At 49.3% G+C, this 21,177-nt stretch overlaps 2 protein-coding genes across 5 annotated transcripts in view; one reads left to right on the forward strand and one right to left on the reverse strand.

Annotated features, from left to right (window-relative positions):
* The window catches only part of LOC133266200 (mucosa-associated lymphoid tissue lymphoma translocation protein 1-like), a 28,795-nt gene extending 21,065 nt beyond the window's left edge, over positions 1-7,730 (reverse strand). For 2 of the 3 annotated variants that reach the window (XM_061447462.1, XM_061447460.1), the window contains exons 1-7: positions 7,630-7,730; positions 7,228-7,346; positions 5,827-5,980; positions 4,966-5,186; positions 3,330-3,426; positions 1,258-1,284; positions 245-448 (exon numbers count right to left, since the gene is read on the reverse strand). In XM_061447462.1, coding sequence (XP_061303446.1) covers positions 245-448; positions 1,258-1,284; positions 3,330-3,426; positions 4,966-5,186; positions 5,827-5,980; positions 7,228-7,346; positions 7,630-7,639 — 832 coding nt within the window. In that variant the 5' untranslated portion in view covers positions 7,640-7,730. The remainder of the gene's footprint in view (positions 1-244; positions 449-1,257; positions 1,285-3,329; positions 3,427-4,965; positions 5,187-5,826; positions 5,981-7,227; positions 7,347-7,629) is intronic. The other variant, XM_061447461.1, reaches the window with a different exon arrangement.
* A 5,563-nt stretch (positions 7,731-13,293) lies between these two features.
* Positions 13,294-21,177, forward strand: part of ALPK3 (alpha kinase 3) — a 35,924-nt gene continuing 28,040 nt past the window's right edge. For both annotated transcript variants that reach the window (XM_061447450.1, XM_061447451.1), the window contains exon 1: positions 13,294-13,500. In XM_061447450.1, coding sequence (XP_061303434.1) covers positions 13,358-13,500 — 143 coding nt within the window. In that variant the 5' untranslated portion in view covers positions 13,294-13,357. The remainder of the gene's footprint in view (positions 13,501-21,177) is intronic.

Below are 21,177 nucleotides of genomic sequence, written 5' to 3' on the forward strand. Positions count from 1 at the left end.
ACACTTTCTCCCATTCATCATCAGAAGCTCTGGATCCCTAAAAGCCTGGCATGACTGCAGACTATGCTGCAGGTCTCCCTTTCCCTCATATCCCCCAAAGGAAAGTTCAATTTCCTCTTTTTTAATTCAACAGCTGCTCATAAAATGGCCAAATCCCTCCTCCTCCCTGTCCTCTACCGCTGCTACCTGCACATCAGCTGCTGCCTGCTCAGCACTGGCAGGTACTGGGCTGGCTTTGCCTTACCATAGACTCCTTTTCCCAGGAGCTCCAGGAACCGACTGACTGCTGCCTCCATCTCAGCCTTGTTCAGATCCAGAAGGGAGACAACCTGGAAGCCCAGCTGCTCCAGAAGGAGACTCAGCTCAAACACATCCATGACGGGAGCCATGAGGTTGGGATGATGCTGGTAGTGGTTGTTGCCCACTAAAAGTGCTATCTTGCCTGTAGCTAAAAGAAATACCAAGTGACAAAGCTGCAAATGCTCAGCAGGAGACAAGGTCTCACCTCCTGCTGTTGGGAGTCAGGACACAGGAAATCTTTTCTTACATATAGGCAGGAAAGATAGCCCCTATGTTGCTATAAGCCTGAAGCGCCCTGCAGAAAGCCTTTGGCTTTCTGAACACTCACAAAATACACAAATCATCATTTTGCAAGAGACTTGGAAAGTTTTCACTTAACAACCAAAATCCCAGGAGTGCAGGAGGATCCACACTACCGAGGCTATTCAGCAGCTACCCTACCATAACCACAGGTCTTGCATGCCAGCAGTGCTCAGATGCACTGAACCAGGGTAGGAGGTCCTTTCCCCCACGAGCGTGAAGGAGAGAAACCCCAGGATCCTTGCTTTCATTTTATCCCCACCTTCCACTGTAGGAAAAAAACAAATTTATGGTACTCAGCAGTGGTGGGAGCAAGGAGCTTTTTCTTGCTTCAAGGAGGTATTGCAAGGAAGGGAAACGGTGTCATGTGAACAATACTTTTAAAATGGCTTTGGTAGGCACAGATGTGAAGACTGGGTTACTCATTAGGAATAATCTTACTCCACTTGTGGAAACTGATAAGGACTTGGGATGCGGGTCATCCTGTGCCTTGCAGTTCTGATTCCAGAAGCACAGAGCCCATGACAAGGTGAGCACAGAGGCCTGAAGTGATATCTGCAGGAAAAACACTCCTATGCCTTGTCCTCCCTTCTACCCTAAAGCCTGACTTCTAATTAGGGGAAGAATTGCTCAGGAAGAAATGATGACAGGACTCACCAAAAAACTTTTCAGAGCGACATGTACCTGGAAAAGACAGAAGAAACGATAAGCCTGTACCCAGCACCCCAGTGCCAACTCCCACAAGTCTGAAACCTGTTCCAACATCCCCCAGCAATGCAAAGCTGGATCATACAGTATGAAGCATCCACACAAGCAACACTCCTCAGGCCCAATTGCTAACCTTAAAAACATGGGTCTGGTGATTTTAGAAGGATGTATAGAATCCTGCCTGATGTATGAAATCTTGAGCAGCTGGGAAGCAAAGCTTGGAGAAGAGGCAGGCCAGTGGAAAGAGAGCAGCACGAAGGAGCTTGAACCCATCAGCAGGTCTGTGCTACTCACACCAGCCCTGGCTCGGCTGCCGTGCTTCCCGAGATGACTTGCCCACTCCCTCACTGCAGCGAAAGCAAAGGCAACACAGTAACTAAGGCTCAGCCTAAGCTTCAGAACAGGGTTCTCCCCACAAGCAGCCAGGGCAGGGGAAGTCACCTGTTTGCTTTTGATCGAGATAAAATTCCCAGAGCCTTTCCCTGCCTTTTAGCAGTTCCGGTTCAGAAAAGTCACCCTAAATGTGACTCACTTACATGACCTCCAAAAGTTCCCTTGCCCAGTCTCTTAAAATCACCATTACCCAACAGCTCCAGCTTTTCCAATTTAAATTTCAAAATATAATCCAGCCCACGAGAAAACCCTAAGGCCCTACCGCTCAAAAAGAAGAAATCAAGGGCATATTTTTAACTGCCTAAAACTCAGGTCTGGAAGAGTTTAGTACCCAAACCAGTGTTGCTAAATGCACCGGAGTTGCCTGGAAATACACTCATCCTCTCCTGCCTCTGACAGAGCTGACTGTTACATGGTAAAGCTAAGCAGCTGTAGCATCTTGAACCCATCCCAATCCAGTGCATCCTTCTCACTGCCTGTCCTCCCTGGATGCTGTTTTGCCACCAGTGAGGAGGCAGGGAGAGTACTCTCTGGCTATACAGGGCCAATTTACACTCTGGAGCAATTTTAAAGCCAGCCTAAAAGGTGACATGAGAAGTTTATGGCATACAATCTCCAGATGGAGTAAGGAGCCAGTAAAGCTAGCCCATGCTATTCCTGTCCCACAGCAGGGCAGAGGGCCAAAGCAGGCTTCACACACTGAAGGTGGAGCATGCCGAAGGCTCTGGGGACCCATCTTCTCCCTCTTAGCTCATGCAGCATCAGGCCCGGGCTGTGAGCCCAAAGGACCTGAACCTTCCCAAAATACCACCATCCTCTCCATCTCTGTGTGTCTGAGTACATCACTTCATCTCAGCAGGGCTGTAAATGAGTTTTAGCATAGGAGACTACTGCAATTTGGCCAAGGAGCTATTAAATCAACACCTTGGCAAGGCAAGAAAACTACATGAGAATCCAAGAGTGCTCAACCTACCCTCAGATGTCAGGTCTGTGACAGACTGCAGGACCCAGAAGCATCCTACACCACGGGAGAGTGGATCACTGGCTTTTGGCTTTTTTCTGTTATAGACGCCACTTCCCCTCACTGCCTCTGAACTCTGTTATCAAAGAATCCTATTTATCACAGTGTGACAGATGCCTGTGCTTGCTGCTCAGCCGGGCCTGCGCAGCTCTGCTGAGATCACTGTATCCAGTATATCCAGGGTGTGAAACTGTAGTCTGCAGGCTCTTTCCCTGACAGCTGTCACAGCACTGCCAGGACACTCCAGTTCTTCTGCAGAGCCCCGTGTTGCATCTCTGCTCTGAAGTGTCACAGCTCTGTCTCCCAGCAGAAGTGGTATTTTAAACTCGTGGTCTTTCTTTATGTTAATAAAAGCATGCAAGATCCATCCACGCCGGGGGAAGATGCAAGTATCAGAGCCATGCATCCTACTTCCCCTAATCCCACCCCCTGGACCCCAGCTTCCCCCTGCACTGATTGAGCCACAGGGTAACACACCAGCACTGGGCTCCCTGTTCATCAGTTCAGCACTTCCAAGCAAGACCATTAAACTCCTTTTTGCCCTCCAATTACTTTTCATGCTAGAAGGTGATTTGCAGCAAAGCAGATGTGGGTTGGCTCTGCTCACCTACGTGAATATCCACTGCATTGGTCCAGTGCTCGCCGTGGCTATTGGAGGCACAGCAGAGGTATGTGCCGGAGTCACTGACCTTTGCATGGGAGATCTAGACAGATCAAAAGTTAAATCACATTATTTATGGTGAAAGTTTACAGCCCCCTGACGGTATCTGCCAAAGGCACCTGTGTTCCTGGAATGAAAAATCTTTATTCTTCATTCTTTGCTTCACAAAGCTAAGGTTTCCCATGGCTTCTGTCTTTTCTAGGAAGTTCAGTGGCCCCAGAGGTATTCAAGGCCAGGCTGGACAGCACCTTGAGCACACTGGTCTAGGGGGAAGTATCCCTGCCCATTGCAGGAACTAGATGATCTTAAGGTCCTTTCCAACACAAAGCATTTTATGATTCTATGTTTCTATGCTAAGGTCGGCTGCTGACCCCAGCTTCTAGAGCGCAAGAATCCCCTGCCCAATTGACTTCCCTTCTTTATTCAGCAGTCCCAAAACTCTGTGTCATAGCCATACTCTGGCTCAGGAGCCACACTGGGAGGATGGTGTGTGGCCAAAATCAGAAGGTTGCCTGGTTTTCCTCTTGGGTAACATTTTCTAGATTTCTGATCATAGCTCTTTTCTGGCAGTTTTCAACAATTATGTATCTCTCTTGACGTTGACAACAATCACAGAAGTACCGGCTGGTGAGGACCTATGTGGCTCTCCAGCCCAGGTTCCTACTCAGAAAGCCACCCCTGGGTCAGGTTGGCCATGACTTTGTCTAGTTAAATACTGAAAACCCCCAAGGATGGACATCTTGTTGCCTTTCTGGCTCAAGGAGCACCACCCACCTCCAAATGAAGAACCTCTTTCTAATCCCCAGCCTGAACTTGCCTGGGAAAAGTGCAATCTGAGACCACTGTCCCCTAATATCATCTATTACACCAGAGAAGAGATTGGATCTCTTGTCTTCGTTACCCTTCACGTGATGCCCCACAAGGAAATCTGTTTTTCTTGCTTCAAGAAGATAGCATTGTTGCGTTCAGCCAGTAACCCAAAATAAAGCCACACTTTTTGCTGTGAACCTGACTCTTTTCTGCGAGGACTAACCACTTTTCCTTCTAGTTCTCCTGCAGGCAGGCAGCGCTCCTGCAGCTGCATCAGTCCACAGTCCCTGCGCTGACATGCAATAGCTGTTCATGTGCCACTGCTGCAAAAAGTAATGAGAAACCTGCCAAGAGCCTGTGACACATCTATGAATGGGTTACTTCTTAGAGAAACATCTGCAGCTTTGAAAGAAGCCCATAAAACATATTCCCTCTTCACCTGGAGGCCTTCAGTCAGCTACCAAAGCAACTGGGGTGATACATGGAGTGTTCTCCCACAACCCTGCGAGGCAGCAGGGAAGAACTGCTGAGCATGAGGCTGGAGAGGGCTGGAGAGGCTGGGAGGACAGGCAACGAGACACTGCTTTCTGATGGCATCCACCTATCACACAGATCAAAACACAGCCGAGATTGCCAGAGAGATGCAAGCCAGGCTTAAGGACTGACACTGTCTTGTCCAGGATGACAATGACACAATTTTCAACAGCCTCTCCAAGGTTTCTAAGGCTCTCCCATGCCCACCACCCAGCAATGAGCTTCTCCTATCACCCACCTCAGCAGCCAAAGTGTCTGAACTACCCCAAGACAACATTACCCAGAGTTTTTTTTTCTTCTGGTGGTCTAGAAGCTTTCCATTCTGGTACCACTGGTAGCTGGGGGCTGGGACCCCCATGGCAGCACACTGCAGCTGCAGCGGCTTACCCACGTCCACCCTCTGCTCAGTGGGGTTGAGGACGATGACTGGTTCTCCTTGCCAGAGCCGAGGGGGCAGTCCTGTGAAGCAGCAACACAGAATTGGTCCTCCCTCCACAAAGACAGAAAACAAGGGTAAGTTTTTCTCCCTGTACAAGAACCTGTGCGCACTGCCAGAAAAGCAAGCTTCTCCAACCACTCCAAGAGGTAGCAAAGGATGGCTGTGATTGCAGCATCACCACTGCACCCTTCTGCTTTGGGAGCAGGGAATCCTGGAGAGTGACACCCATGATAGTAAATGACACACCAAAACCTGCCTCTGGCTTCCCAAACTTGATACTTGCCCTTCCCTGCCAACGGCACAAAGTCAACATGCTGCCATCAGCCACACCTGGAGTTATTTTTGCTCAGCTCTGGAATAGCCATATTGCCTTGTGCAGTACCACTGTCAAGCGCAAACAGGCAAACACCCAGTATAACTCCAGGAAAAAGGAGCAAGTACCTAGAGCCGAAGTTACGCAGACCATGACATGGACCTGAATCACCCAGAGAATGGGCACAGAGGTCTGGGTTAGGCCTGCAGGCTTATGTTCCTGAAGCAATGCTTCTGTATTGCGATTTTTGAGCTGGGAGGACACATTGCCCCGGGAACTTCACAGGATCACTGCTGCAAGGGTGGGCAAAGCATAAAATGTGGAAAAGCTACAAGACATGCTCATACCTCTGGCAACACAATGATGGACCTCCACCTTCACCCAGTCAGAGAAGACAGCATTTTTGTAGAGGTCGTTGATTCTGCAGGTGTAGAGTTGGGACTGTTGTGCAGTGATGGGCAAGTCTTGCTTGGTAGCACCAGGAATCTGGCTGCAGACAGACTAAAGGGAAAACACAGGTGGTGGGGGGCAAGTCCCCTTCATTGCTGGTAGAAAAAGGCACCAGCAGGCACCTTGTAAGAACAGGTGGAAATACTCTCCTCCTCCAGCTGCACGGATGTGAGAGAAGGAGCTTTTTCAGTGTGCATCCTACCCAGCACTGTTTAACTTCTTTGTCAGCAACATGGACAGTGGGATTGAGTGCATGCTCAGCAAGTTTGCTGGCAACACCAAGCTGTTGACACACTGGAGGGAAGGGATGTGATGCAGAGGGACCTGAACAGGCTTGAGAGATGGGCTCATGGGAACCTCATGAAGTTCAACAAGGCTAAGTGAAGGGTCCTGACTCTGGATCAGGGCAATCCCCAGCACAGACACAGGCTGGGGAAGACAGGACTGAGAGCAGCCCTGAGGAGAACTTGAAGGTGTTAGGTGAGGAGAAGCTCCGCATAACCTGTCTGTGTGTGCACACTTGAGTCCAGAACCCTCCCGTGTGCTGGGCTGCACCCCCAGAGCGTGAGCAGCAGGTTGAGGGAGGGGATCCTGCCCCTCTGCTGTGCTCTGGGGAGTACCCCCCTGCAGCCCTGATCCAGCTCTGGGGCAGCAGCACAAGAGGGACGTGGAGCTGTTGGAGTGAGGCCAGAGGAGGCCATGGAGATGCTGTGAGGGCTGGAGCAGCTCTGCTCTGGAGCCAGGCTGAGAGAGCTGGGCTGGGGCAGCCTGGACAAGAGAAGGCTCCTGAAGGGGAGACCTGAGAGCAGCTCCAGTGCCCAAAGGGGCTGCAGGAAACCTGGAGAGGGGCTTTGGACAAGGGCCTGTAGGGCCAGGCCAAGGGGAATGGCTTTAACCTGCCAGAGGAGCGACTGAGATGAGCTCTTAGGCAGAAGCTCTTCCCTGTGAGGGTGCTGAGGCGCTGGCACAGGGTGCCCAGAGAAGCTGTGGCTGCCCCATCCCTGGCAGTGTTCAAGGCCAGGCTGGACAGGGCCTGGAGCAGCCTGCTCTAGTGGAAGGTGTTCCTGCTCGTGGCAGGGGTTTGGAACTGGAGGAGCTTTAAGATCCCTTCAAGCCAAAGCATTTGATGATTCTATGATATTATGAAGGGCAGAGGCCCTTGTCATGTACATATATCCTTTCCCCCTCTCCTAGCTTCCTTGTTTGCACCAGGTCTGCCTGCAGAGGACCAATTCCATCACTGTGGGCAGGGACCCAGCCTGGTGCCACACCAGGGCTACCTCTGTTCCCACCATTACCTGGTACTGACAAAACCATTGGTATTGCAGCAATGTCTGTCCCTCGGCTCTGCACCGCAGGGTGAAGGAGTATCCCAAGGGGACGGAGACGGATACTGGCTGCTCGGTGATCACAATGGCTGTGGAGAAACAGTGTGCTGAGGTGGAAACGACCCAGCATTCATCAGGGACTTCCTCCCACCACTGGCCAGGCTCTATGGGCTGCAAGAGGTGTCCCAGCACCCACCCCAGGACGACAGGACATTTGGAAAACAAGGGATGCTCGGCCTTCCGTGCCCTGGGGCTGTCCCGGGGGCTCTTGGGTCATCTCCCAAGCGCAAGGGGGTCAGCACTTTTCTCTGCAGGGGAAAAGGAGTCAGTGCTCAGGCAGCGCTGCCCGATGGCTCCCAGGCAGCCGCTCACCTTCCTGCATCGCTTCGCCGCCGGCTCCTCAGCGACTCCTCTCCCGGGGAAGCGGTAGCGGCGGCACCTGCGGCGGCCGGGACTGCAGCGCCCGGAGCTCGGGGGGCGGTTCGGGCCCGGCGGCAGGGCCGCTCACCCGGCGCGGCAGCGGTCGGGCACGGTGGGCTCCCTGCGGGATCCGGCTCACCGAGCAGCCCGCGCGGGCCGGGGCCACGGCCCCACACTCACCCGGCGCCCGACGAAGTCGCCGCCGATCCCGCACTTCCGCGCTGCCGGGCCCGCCCCGCTCCCACAGCGGAACCGCGCGGGGCGGCGCCGAACGACGCCGGGGCTGCCTCCTAGCACGGGCCGGCCCTGCCCTGCACGGCTCTGTCCCGGGACGCTGCAGGAGGCACCGCGGCTGCCCGCCCGTACCTTCCCCGGCCCGGGTGTCCTCAACCCTCCCCACAGGGATCCTCGCCCCTCTCCACTGGTGACCTTCTCCCCATTCCCACGGGTGTCCTCATTCTCTCCCCACCCTAACTCTTCTCACCCACTCCCTGCGGGTGTCCTCACCTCTCTCCCTGCGGGTGTCCTCACCCCTCTCCCCGGGAGCTGCAGCCCCAAGGCTCATAGTGGAGCCGCAGCTCTGCTCCGACAGGCAGATGGAAACCCTGCTGGGCTGCTTCTGAGAAATCCCCGCCAGCTGGGCCGGGCATCACGAGGGGCCCAGGGGAGGTGGCTCTGGGCCAGACCGCCCGGAGGTTGCACAAGGCCCTCTGTGACAGGGCAAAACAGGGGTGGCTGGGGATGCCCTGGTTCCGCAGGGGAAACGACACGGTGGTGAGCACCAGGACTTGTTACGCCTGCAACTGTGACTTTCATTTCTAAAGTTAGGGTAAGTAAGGTCAGACTCATTAAACCAAAACTCATAACTTTTGAAGAGATGGGAGGACCAGTACCTAAAGTGGTCACGCAGGAAACCTGGAGAGGGTCTTTGGACAAAGGCCTGTAAGGACAGGACAAACAGGAATGGCTTTAAGCTGCCAGAGAGGAGACTGAGATTATACATTAGGCAAAAATTCTTCCTTGTGAGGGTGGTGAGGGTTAGGGTTAGGGTCAGGGTGCCCAGAGAAGCTGTGGCTGCCCCATTCCTGGCAGTGTTCAAGGCCAGGTTGGACCCAGGGGCTTGGAGCAAGCTGCTCTAGTGGAAGGTGTCCGTGCCCGTGGTAGGGGTTATAACTGGAGGAGCGTTAAGGTCCCTTCAACCAAATCATTCTGTGATTCTATGACCCCATAGAAAGGAGCTAGAAATAGAGGACAGGGGAGTGACCAGGGAGTGACTGCTTGTCATTCCCAAAGTACTTCAAAGTGACTGGGGAGGGAGTGTGACACAAAGCCAACTGGGATGAAGCAGGTGTGGGCTCAGGACTTGGGGGTGCCCCACTGATGAGTTCCCAGCCCCAGGGCAGACAAATTCCCACCAGGCTGGCTTCTCCACAAGCCAATGGTCCTGGGCAGCAGATCCCCATGGTGCCAGGAGTGATGGGACCAGGACTCCAGCACAAAAGGGTGGGCAGACTATCTGGAGTAGAAGCTGTGAGAGACACTCTTGCTCCCCTGCTGATATTTCCCCCCACTGAGGCTGCAGCAGTGGCTATGAAGGGGGATGATGAAGAAAAAGCAAGGCCATTAGGGGTACCTCTCCCAAGTGCCTTCAGTGGCAGTGTGGAAAGGTGCAGGCAGTTCTGTGGGATGGCACGGAAAAGCAGTCATTGCTGAGAGCAGTCATGGATCAACTCCACAGGATTCTGTAGGGAACCCAGGGCAGAGCTGAGCCATGCCACAGGGTCAGAGTGATTAAGCAAGGCTGAGGGATGAACCTCTACCTGCTGCTTTCCTCTTAAAAGGGATGGGAATAAAGAGCAAAAAGCCAAACCCTACTGGTAGATGGAGGAAGGATTTTCTCCCTCTACATCCTTTCACTTCCACATCTTTTCCTCTGTGCAGAATGGGATGCTCACACTGTGCTCCTGCAGAGATAGGAAAATGTGATACATCTAACACGATCCAGAGCAATTCCTGCTCCTACAGAGACTGGTCTTTTCCTTTCCTGAATACAGGGAAGGTGATACTTAGCATAGAGTTGTAGGGCCTTTCTTTGTTCTTACCTCCTCAGCTGTCTCTGAGATCACACAGATCCTCATTTTCTTAATTTCTAGAGGGTCCAGCCAGGCATTTGGAAATACACCCTTGAAGGTTTAAAATAAATGTATTGCAAATGAAGGTTCTGGCTGAGTATGTGCCAGTAGCTCCTTGTCATGCCTGTCATGCGGAATTATCATAAATACAGTGCTGGTAGCTAACAAAAATGATCATGAAATTAACCCTGGCACCTTCCTGGAGCTAAAGATGACACTTCTGGTTGATGCAGCATCTCTTCAAATAGCTGCAGGTTGCTGTTTTTCCCTATGGACTGCTTCTCTAGGTTCTGGAAAGAGCATCCTCCATCAAATATCCAGACAAAAGATGTCATGCTTGTCCTCTGTAAGAGCCCTTCACTGGCACAGTCTGCTTGAATGTTTAGTAAAGAACGGGAAGGGGGGGGGAGGACTTGCTGACATCATGTTGGAGAGCAGGAACGAGCCTGTGATATTAGAAAGGGAGGAACTTATGTGAATGCTTGCAGGGTGGAAAGGGAAAGGGAAGGATACATTGTGTGAAAGGCGTGAGAAAACATCTGCCGCTCTCGCTGTGAGCCAGTGCTGGATTTGCAGGCAGAGGACAAAAGCCTTGCTAACAAGGATTGAAGTCTGGTGCCTGGCTCTGGCTTAGGCTTCAAAAATTAAATGGTGAGAGAGAGCACATTTCCAAATGGAGATGAGAGCAGAGGGCACTGTCACTCTCTGTGAACAAATGACAGGAAAACAGATGCTGCAGGAGGAAGCTGATGTCTCAGCAGGATGACAGGCGACAGGCACAAGAACCATTCAGAGCCTGAAGAGGGCAGGAAAAAAATGCATTCACTGTGCGTGTGGGGGTAGGATCAAACACCATGGCAGGCTTCACCTCACCACAGCCAAGCTAAACCTGCACTCAACATCCAGGTTTCTCTCCACTTCTGGGGTGAGGCAAAGAACCATCATGTGACTGGGGTGGGAAAGGACCTCTGCAGGTCTCTGGTACAGCCTCCCACTCCAAGCAGAGTGTCGATCAGTTGCTTGGCACCTTGTCCCACCCACAGCTGATTGTTTCCCAGGATGGAGATCACTGACCTCTCTGGGACCCTTAGAGGGGACTCTTACCCCTCTCATGGGGCAATTTCTTTTCCTAACGTCTATTCAGAACTTTCTTCCTTGCCACTTGCATTTGTTGCCCTATCACTCTGGACCTCTGGGAAGTGGCTGGCTCTGTCTTATCCACACCCTCCTGTGAATTAGTTGAAGAAAACAAGAAAGTCTGCATTTAGCCCCCCCTTGAAGACTTAAACCCCAGTTTCTGTCTTCCTCTCTTGCTATGTCATGCGTTGAGCTCTCTTAACCATCTTGGTGGCTTTCACTGGACTCACTCCAGTATATCAGTGTCTTTCCTGTATTTGGGAATCTGAAACCAGGCAGTTTCAGGCCTGACACAGTGACCCACCTGTTCTAGACACCTTTCTCAAGATAGCTCTTGAGAGATAGGGCCCATGGTGAGGGATGGTAAAATAACGTGTAATTCATATGCTGGGACTTGAATTCATGTTTCCTTGAGCTGTGGGACTTTAAAGCCCTCCTCCTATCAGAAATGGAAGCAGGAGAATGCCACCTTGGGACTTCCCAACCTAGTGTCCTACCTTCCACACTTAGGGGCAGCCAGGTCACAGCAAAGGGTGTGAGCTGAGTGCATGCACACAGTGAGTATTCTTTTGTAGCTCAGAGACCTCTTGAACCAAAGGTAATATCTTTGTCCTGAGTAAACCTCAAGAAATTTTCCTTCCACAGATTTATTCTATGGGATTTCTTAACCCCTATTAGCACCAAGCAGCCACAGCAGTCTGTCGAAGCAGCTTAATGCCAAGATGAGGGAGGAAGTATCACCCTTTTACTGATTTTACCTCCTGCTAATTTCACTTGATGCCTCTATTCTTGTAATCCTTGACCCTCACAACTCAGTCATATGCACCTCAGGTGTTTCAGGCTGAAGAGTCCCAGCCTATGTAGTTATTCTTCCTGCAGCAGCCAGTCTGCACCTCTGCTCACCATTGCTGCCCTTCTGTGAGTTTTGGGTTTGGTTTTGTTGGGGGTTTTTTCAAGTCTACTGTATTCTGCTTGAGACAGATTGTACCCGAGTGGCACTAGTCCATGCAGAGCCCACTGCTGCCTATTGAAAATGAGTATTGTTGTTTCCTCTGTGGATCATGTTACATTCATTTTATGGAATTTCATCTGGTATTTTACTGCCTGGTGAAAGTGAGACCTTCAGGCAAGTCACTGGGACCACCTTCTTTCCCCCTAATTCCTAGGACCACAACCAAACATCTTATGAGGTCCATCTCCTTTGCATTTTCTAAGACCAAGTATCCTTCTCTGGTATCACAAATCCAGATATTTACATGCCTGATATTGTAATAACCTGCCTACAAAAAAGCAAATAAACTCCAATACCTACACCTGAGATGGCTGCTTCCAAAACACTGCTCAAATGCAAGAATATTCTGAGATTTGAGCTGAGAAAAACATTTCACTGGGGCTTGAATGGAAGAACTACGAGTCTGACCAGGCCTCTGTCGACCAACTGGAGAAATCCAGATTTGGTGTGCTTAGGATAACATCATAACTACTGTAAATACAAACCCCCAATTGTTGACCCAATATACACCGACTGTGACAAGTCTAACAGGATCCAAGAAAGTTTGTATGAAAATAAAATCCAGTTGGGGATCCTGGCTTTGGATTCAGTGGTGTCTGCATGCACTTCTCTACTAAATTGCATGGCTGCACACTTCTCAATTGCAGTGTGAGCAGACAGCTGATCTGCACCATCCGTCAATCCTGTGCTGTAGAGATGCTGTGCCTCCAACGATGTGCCCATGGCACACAATGCAACAGCCTGACAGGCAAGACAAAGGTGGCACAAGAAAAAACTCCCATTTTATTACACATTATGTTTTCACTTGGTGTTGAATCACTGCTGGTAACAGTTTGTGACATGTACCCACCTTTTATAGCCATCTTTTGTGCTGTCCTTTTCATGGAGACTGAAAAAATGACATCACGGTCCTTCTCCCAGGCAGCATGGGATAAAACCCCAGCCACCAAGGCGTGAGATGCTCCAGAGGCCAATGCAAGATGTGACTGTTGTGATTGCACAGAGTGGTGCCACTGCCTAGGGTGGGAGCCTGCTGCTTCAAGAAATCAGGCATTTTTTAGCTGGTCCAGGGATGTCTTCGAGGTGCAAGAAAACCCCAAGCTGCGGGGGGTGGGGGTGTTATTATAAATAAAATAAATAATACCGTTTCTCCTGAAAAGACAAGCTCGAGCTAGCAGCGATGGATGGAGGAAGGGGGGGGGGGGGGCAGCCCGGCGGCAGCCAGGCCTCAGCCGGGCAGGGCAGGCGGCCCCCGGCCCCTGGAGGCCGGGCTCCAGGGGCTGCGTCAGTCGCCACCGCCCCCGAGTGACAGCAGCATGTGCGGTGAGGCTATAAATGCCGGCGGGGACGGGGGGGGGGGCAGTGGTCGGGTCGGGGCAGCCGCGGTCCGGCCGCTGCCATGGGATCTGCCCGTCGCGACCTCGGCGACCTCCACGGGCGGGGAATGGACGCCATAGAGGGGGCGGAGGAGGCCGAGAGCAAGGCCTGGGCCTCCCGCCCCGACCGGCGCAGCTACCTGCTGGGCATCCGGCCCCAGAACAGGTGAGGAGGCCGGGCCGGGGGGAAGAGGCTGGGGCGCGGCGGGTTTCCCTTGGCCCGGCCGCCGCCGAGGGTGCATGCTGTCACCAGGCCCGGGGCCTGCGGAAGACATGTGGAAGGCCAGGGAGCGGTGCGCGGGGACGAATTGGGCGGAGGGAGGTGGGAGGAGAGCAGGCTGGCAGCGGCCCAGCATGTAAGGCAACACCCGGCCCCGAGCAGGCCGAGACGCCGGCTGAGCTGTTGGCGGAACGGCTGTCATGGCCTTTCCCGGCCCGGAGATCTCCTCCAGGGTGGAAAAACCAAGTGAGGGCTCGAGCTGTCCGAAAGAGCTCGTTTGCTGTGGCCAGGAGAGGCCACGTTTCTGTGAGGGTGCAGGCGGGGCAGGTGCGCTGAGGCCATCACCTTGCTGTGAAATCACGGTGGACACGAGCTTGGGCCTCCCAAGTTAAACTTGGGTACAGGGTTCTGTGCTGACCTTCCTGCCTCTACTGTACTGAAACCGTGTGTGTTATCGACACCAGACACCAAGCAAGGGGCCTGCAGAGTGTGTGCCTTATCTTATTGTCAAAAAGGTATTTCTACAATGTAGATACAGGCCAAGCAGTGATGAGAACATCATTCCTAGGTCAGAAATGGCCTTAGGCACAGGGTCTGTGCTGGGAATAAGGCTTTGTTTGCACAGAAGGTATGATAAACATGTCAACTGAGACTGAGGTTAGCAAATACAAAAATGCAAGGCAATGAGCCAGGAAAGGCAAAGGTGTCAGTGATTGTGCTAGTCATTCAAAATAAATTACTTTGAATTCACTAGGAATGCTCTTCAGTCTGTAAGCTCTTGAAACAAGTGTGCCTCTTTCAACAATTTATGAATAATCCATTTCCAGTGTGTCAAGCATTGATGCCTCAAAAGAATCAGAGACTCATAAAAATAAATACAGGACCAAAAGAGATTAAAAAGTGCTATCTGGAAGTCAGATGTTAAAACTGAGGTAATGCCAAAGTTAAATTGCTTTAATTCGGTTCCCTTATGATTATATCGTAGCATGCAATCTAATTGCAGTCTGTCTGCATACCATGGCATCTTCAGTACCAGCAAATGCCCATACAGCATCCACAACCAGGCTGTGACCTTGGACCATACCAAAAGAAATCTGTAATCAAGTTTGATGGCTTCATTTTGCAGATTACAAGTAGAGAGAGTCTTCAGTAAATAAGATGTTGAGGTGTTTTGGTTGCCTGTAGCTTGATCTTCCACACCACTCCCTCTCCCCCCTTCCCCCAAGTATGTTCTAATTGCAGCTTTAATCAGTTTAATCAGGGTGATTCGTTCAAGCAATACTTCTAGTGTTCCCCACTGACTTATCACAGAGTGGTTTGGGTTGGAAGGGACCTTAAAGCTCATTGTTCCAACCCGCTGCCGCAGGCAGAGGACCCCTTCCACTAGAGCAGCTTGCTCCAAGCCCCTGGGTCCAACCTGGCCTTGAACACTGCCAGGGATGGGGCAGCCACAGCTTCTCTGGGCACCCTGACCCTAACTCTAACCCTCACCACCCTCACAGGGAAGAACTTTTGCCTAATGTATAATCTCAGTCTCCCCTCTGGCAGGTTAAAGCCATTCCTGTTTGTCCTGTCCCTGCAGGCCCTTGTCAAAAGTCCCTCTCCAGATTTCTTGTAGGCCAACTAATACCTAACTATTGGAAGACTATTACAAGGTCTCCCCTGAGCTTTCTTTTCTCTAAATCCCCAAACGGGATTTCATTAAGGCCACCGAGAAAGGCACAGAGGGATGTAGCACTTCTGTCTGGGTTGATACTGTGGTTTAGGCACAGTAAATCCAGCCTGTATCTGAAAAGCTCTGGCTCCTGAATGCCTTGAACTTGTCAGGCTAGTGCTGTGGGTGGGTGCTCCATGGGACCCCGATGCTTTTGCAGGTAAAAGGACACTGTGCTACGACACTTAGATTTCCAAATATTGTCCAGTCATTTTTTCAGCCCATTTCTGTACTTGTTCATCAAAGCCTGTAGCAAGTTAATTTCATTTTGCCTGTTAACTTAAGTGGCTGCCACTTCTGTTGTAAGAAGCACAGAGTAAATATTCACTAAATAGCAAAACTGACCCGTCCATGTGGTCACGACACCTTCCAGTTTCTCTAATGAATTAGGGAGGAGGAATTTAGAAGTCTCATTCCCTCCACAGCCCTGAGAGCACCTGAAAGACTTGAGCCAAAATGCATGGACGCTGTGTTGTTATCTATAATGCGGGGCAATGGCTTGAATGGAGTGAGGCTTTTTGTCCTGTAATGAAATAATGTATCATAACAATTCTGGAAAGCAAGCAAGTGGAATGATGTAGCAAGAAGTTTTTCAGAAAGCAATTATGAGTTTAATTAAATCCAGGAGCATCTGGAGAACTTGCCTCGGAGAACTTGAAAAGCAAGATGAGTGACATGCCTAAGAGCAGATAATATTCAGCAGTTCTCTAACACAGGACAGTATTTGAATTTGGTGGGTTTGGAGCAAACAAAAATATGGGACAAGTGATGCAGACACAGAATTGTGGTCGGAGGCTGCTATGGTGGTTAGAAAGTAAAAATGGATATTCTGATCCAAACCCAGTGTGGGGTTGTTTTTCAGTCTTCTCTGTTGCTGTCTTTATGTGTATTTGTAGAGTGTGCTTAAACAAAATATTTGCCTGCTCTCTTCACTGATTCTTAAAGCAGTGGCAAGTACAGTGTCATGATGGGGGTCCTTACAGGCATGGAAGTATCTTTATGAGAAGAAATTAAGGTTAGCAATTGCTGCTTCTGATGTGGCTCATGAATGTGTTTCATCTATGTGCTTGCATTCATGAACCACGTAGAGTAGACTGGATGATTTTACTTGGTCTCCCTAATCCTATAGGAGGAAAGGGGTGTTGTGTAAATTAAAGCATACTTATTTGGAAACCAGAACATGGTCTTTCTTGGTTTTAAGTTGTAGAATTTGTCAGAGGTGGTGCACCAGGGTCCAAAAGAATAGAGATGTTGAGAATGGCTATAGAGAGATAATCTGTTTATTACATGGAATATTCAGTATATTTACTTTTTGTACTCTTGGGAACTGGTCTTTAGGAAGAATTTTCTCTGTGAGCAGATAGCTCAGTGGCAAGAGATCACTGCCTTTCCTTCGCTGGTCTTTTAACATACCAGATAACAGACAATGTGAGGAGCAGCTTATGGTCATGGTGACTTGTCTTCTGCTTTGGCAGTTGACAAGGCTTTTTTATTTTGGGGTAGGTTTCTTTTTTTTTAAACTCTTATGTCTCAAAGCATTTGACTGTAATTACTTTACAAAGTGAAAGGAGAAGCTGTCAGTCCTCTCCAGGGTCTGCCTTGGCTGTATTCATGGGCCACAACTTCAAGCCATGTCTTCAGGTATCCTTAATGTACGAACTAGCTGAGTCTGAAATATGACTTGTGCAGAGAGATACGATTTTATGTAAAAACTTCATCTTGAGTCCTAGGCAAGCTCCTCTGTTGGAAGTGATCTGCCCCTCTTTTCTAATGCTGATGTCAGCTCCTTGGTCTCATTACAGCATTGGCTCCTTCTTAAATATCTTCCTACTGTCATAGCTTCATCGTATGCAGATATTTATAGAGTATAGTGGCTTTGCCTCTGATCTTTTCTTGGATGCTGTCTCTGGTTGTGGAAGCAGTTGAGCTCAGGAGAGTGCTGTGCCACCTGGCTTTTCTGGCTAGAAAACATCCTCAATCTTGTACCTCTTGCTTTGCACATAATATCAAATGAAGATGAAAGATATGTTACTATAATAAAGTGAGCTGAAAACTCAAGAGTGCTTATTTCCTGAAGAGCATGGAAGGAGCATAGCTTTCTTAGCTCAGAGGAGTTCCCTCTTCAGCAGTTAGGCATCTGTAACTTACTATGGGACCTTGCTATTCGTAATATCATAGAAAGATTTGGGTTGGAAAGGACCTTAAGGTCATCCAGTTCCAATCTCCCGCTGTTGCAGATTATCTTAAGTTTTACTGAATCTTTCTATATTTTGTGTTTGTGAAACAGTTATCTATAGGAACATCTTGATTTAAGAAGTTAGCTTTTATGTTAGCATGGGTTGCTGTGTTACTTGAAATCTGACGCTGTGTTGCTTGAAGTCCTTGCTCTCTGTAACGTTAGCCTTAGTCCTTACTCGCTAGACCATAACCAGAGCACCCAGGTCTGTTGTATATAGGATGAGTTATTTGACAAGCTGGCATGGTAGAAATCTAGCCATTCAACTTGGCAGCAAAACTTACTTTTAGGATGTCCTGAAGTAAACTGCCTTCATTATAATACTACAAAGCACACCCACAGATTGGGAAGACCCTCGCCCAAGTGAAGACCCTTCCCCCATGCAAGTGTTGTAGCGGAAGAGAATATTATAATTGTATGCAAATCACCATAACTGGGAGTGTTCTACCTTATTATTTTTGTGTATAAATGTAACTATGAAATTGTCATGGGGCGTGCTTGATTTGTGGAAATTCCACTCAGCACCAGCACTGCAATAAAGAAGTGCCTGCTTCTTAATGCTCCATTAGGATTAAGGAATTTATTCTCCTGACTTTCAGTGGCACTGCCATGGCAGGGATGCCTCACACTAGACCATATCACCCAAGACTCTGTCCATCCTGGCCTTTAGCACTGCGAGGGATGGAGTATTTATCACTTCTTTGGGCAGCCTGTGCCAGTTCCTCACCACCCTCACAGTAAAGAACTTCAGGACCCACAGATAGATTTCCACGGACTTGTGCACATTCAGGTGCCTAAGATGATCTCAAACCTGATTCCCTCCTGCAGAGGGCCTAAGGTCTTCATTCTCCCAGTCCCTGCATCTGTATTCCAAGACTTGGGTGGTGTGGTCAGGATACTTGCCAGTGAAGAATGAGGCAAAGAAGTCATTGAGAACTTCAGCCTTCTCCAAATCCAGGGTAGCCAGTTCTCCAGTTTTGTTCTGGAGAGGGCCCACATTATCCCTAGTCTGTCTTTTTTTGGTGACATACCTATAGAAGCCTTTCCTGTTGTCTCTGACATCCCTGGCCAGACTCACTTCTAACTGGGCCTTAGCTTTCTTGACCTGAACCCTAGCTTCCTGGACAATGTCCCTGTATTCTTCCCAGGCCTCCTGTCCCCGCTTCCACCTGAGCATGAGGTCAAGCATGGCACCTCTCCTTGTAGACTCCTCTTGTTACTTGCAAGAGGAAGTTGTCTTCCACGGAATCAAAGAACCTCCTGGATTGCTTGTGCCAGGCCATACCATCCCTCCAACAAATGCTGGGGTGGTTGAAGTCCCCCATGAGGAAAAGGGCCTGCAAGAGTGAGGCTGTTCCTATTTGTCTATAGAGAGCTTCACCCACAGAGTCCTGATCAGGTGGCCTGTAGCAGATCCCCTCAGTAATGTTTCCTTTGACCCTAACTCCCAGACTTGCTGTTGGGTATTTTGGCAACAAGTGTTCTAAATCCCTAATAAGAAACCTTTTGATGCTGTTGCATCTGGGGAAATTCAGTCCATTTATCGTGTTGAATGAAAGCGTCCCAAATTCTGAAAGGAGGGAACATCCAGTACCCACTGCAAAGGCAAAAGTAAAGGCATCAATAAATTCATCTGCAGTCTGTAGGATCTCTAGGACGGAGGCATCACTTTCCTCTCAGTGCAATTATCTGCACAGTAATGCTTGGGGCTCTTTGGCAGTTGTGCACATTGAATAATAATCCCAAACTTCACATTTTGGCCCCCATTAAAAAGCCTCCTATCCTTATCTTCTAGAAGGTCAAGCAGAACTGACTGTAGGCTGATGAGCTGATAACCTAAGCTGGAAGATGAGTGTGTGGAGCTGGACGAGCAATGGCCTTCAGGGCCAGTGTTAAAATACAGAATATATCACATGTGTAAACTTTGTTCTTCTCTGGAAACTTTGTAAATGGAGACATTTCCCAGGCCTGGATTGCCATCTGATTGCATGGACAGGAGAGCATGATTTTCTCTGAACTGGGCACCTCTTGTTCCACAGCAGAGGCCATTTCCAGGAGACAGCATGAAGACCTGCTCTATCCTCACTCTGTTTCAGCAAGAGGAGAAAGATCTTGGGTGAATGAGGGTGTTGTATGATACCAACTCAGTCTCGCACTTTACAGCGTCACCTGGTACAAGAAGAGGACGGCAGAACTGTTCTGAACAACTGTATTTTTACCTTGCTGCTTTTCTAGCCCACAGCTACAAAAATCTACGCACAATGAGTTACCAGGAAGATGTCCGCTTTCCTGGGCATCTCATTGCCTAGTATTTGCTTTGCTTTCTTTTATTCTTTCTCATTCCTTGATGTCTTTCAACTAGTTACCAGTTTAATTTGGACCATAAAGGCAGCAATAGTTCAGAATTAAAATACACAGGTCTGGGCCATCTTCAGGGTGTTACAGAGGCTGATACAGAAACACGTAACTTAATTTATTGTTTTCCACCTTCTCTGTTAATGCCATCTAGCTCTAAATTCTTACATGCAAGTCTGTGTTTATCTCTGCTCAAAGTAAATAACCTGCAGAAAAACTGCCATATTTCTCCAGCTCCAGCATCAATTCATTCCGTGACCTTGCCAAGCAAAGACTCAATACATCCGTTTTCCAGTCTGTAAAATAACAATGTGTCTTGTACAGCTCCATAGCACTCACAGCTGCTTTATCTCAGGATTGCTGGTAATTGCTGTCATGGTATATGAAACACAAACACACTTGTTCTGTGTGTGCATGAAGCACTTGATAAGAAGCGGGACACGTGGCAGGAAAGAAGCATAACCATATGTACATGAAGGCTTCATTGTTGGCTTTTTAATGTTGAAACTGTTTGCTATTGACATTGGAGAAGACATTTGGAGTGCTTTGTATTTGTCTCAAGTAGTATCAACCTTGGAGGCAGAGAAGTTCATATGAAATCTTATACTTGAAAATCTGCATGTGTAAAACATGCCCAGTGTCACTGGTGAGAATGCCAGCAAGAGGGAGAATCTGTAGGGGATTGCCAGGGCCATCCCTCTGTCCTGCTCCCAGGATGGAAGGGCTGCCAGTTCTCATTGGGCTTTTCTGAGGAGCTTTTGTGCAATGCTGATTCCATCAAAACCGAACTCACATGTCTCAGCTTTGCTGTTGTGACATGTTTTGCTGTTTACTTACTGCACTGGACAACATGTGTGGCTCAGTTTTTGTGCTGTGGAGGAACACTGAAATATATTAACGGCTGTTGCAGCTCAAGCTGCAAGTACAAGTCCCTGTACTTGTATGTGTGAGGGTGGAACCGCTGTGAAGCCTATTTCAGAGTCTCCTGAGCACTTGTCAACTTCCATATGAGAACATGAGTTGGAAGAAGAAAGATTTCTATAGGGAGAAAGAATACGGAAAGAGAAGAATTTCAAACAGTGATTGCATGACAGGGTTAGAAAAGGTGCCAGATTTAAGATCTGTGTTTTCCAAGCAGTTAACTTTTCAGTGCCAGGGGGGTGATGTACCAGCCTAGGCCATCAACCTGAGCAGTACTTTTAGTGATGAAAAAAAGTGGGTGGTGTTGATGGTTCAACCTCTTGCCAGTGCAGCAAGACTGAAATTTGGCATGTCCAACCCTAACTGTTCTATGATTCTATGTGCATGAAAAACGGGG

Source organism: Pezoporus flaviventris, unplaced genomic scaffold, assembly GCF_033815535.1.
Source record: "Pezoporus flaviventris isolate CSIRO_AGI_PZ_B2104156 unplaced genomic scaffold, CSIRO_AGI_Pfla_v1 ptg000006l, whole genome shotgun sequence".
Classification (NCBI taxonomy): domain Eukaryota; kingdom Metazoa; phylum Chordata; class Aves; order Psittaciformes; family Psittacidae; genus Pezoporus; species Pezoporus flaviventris.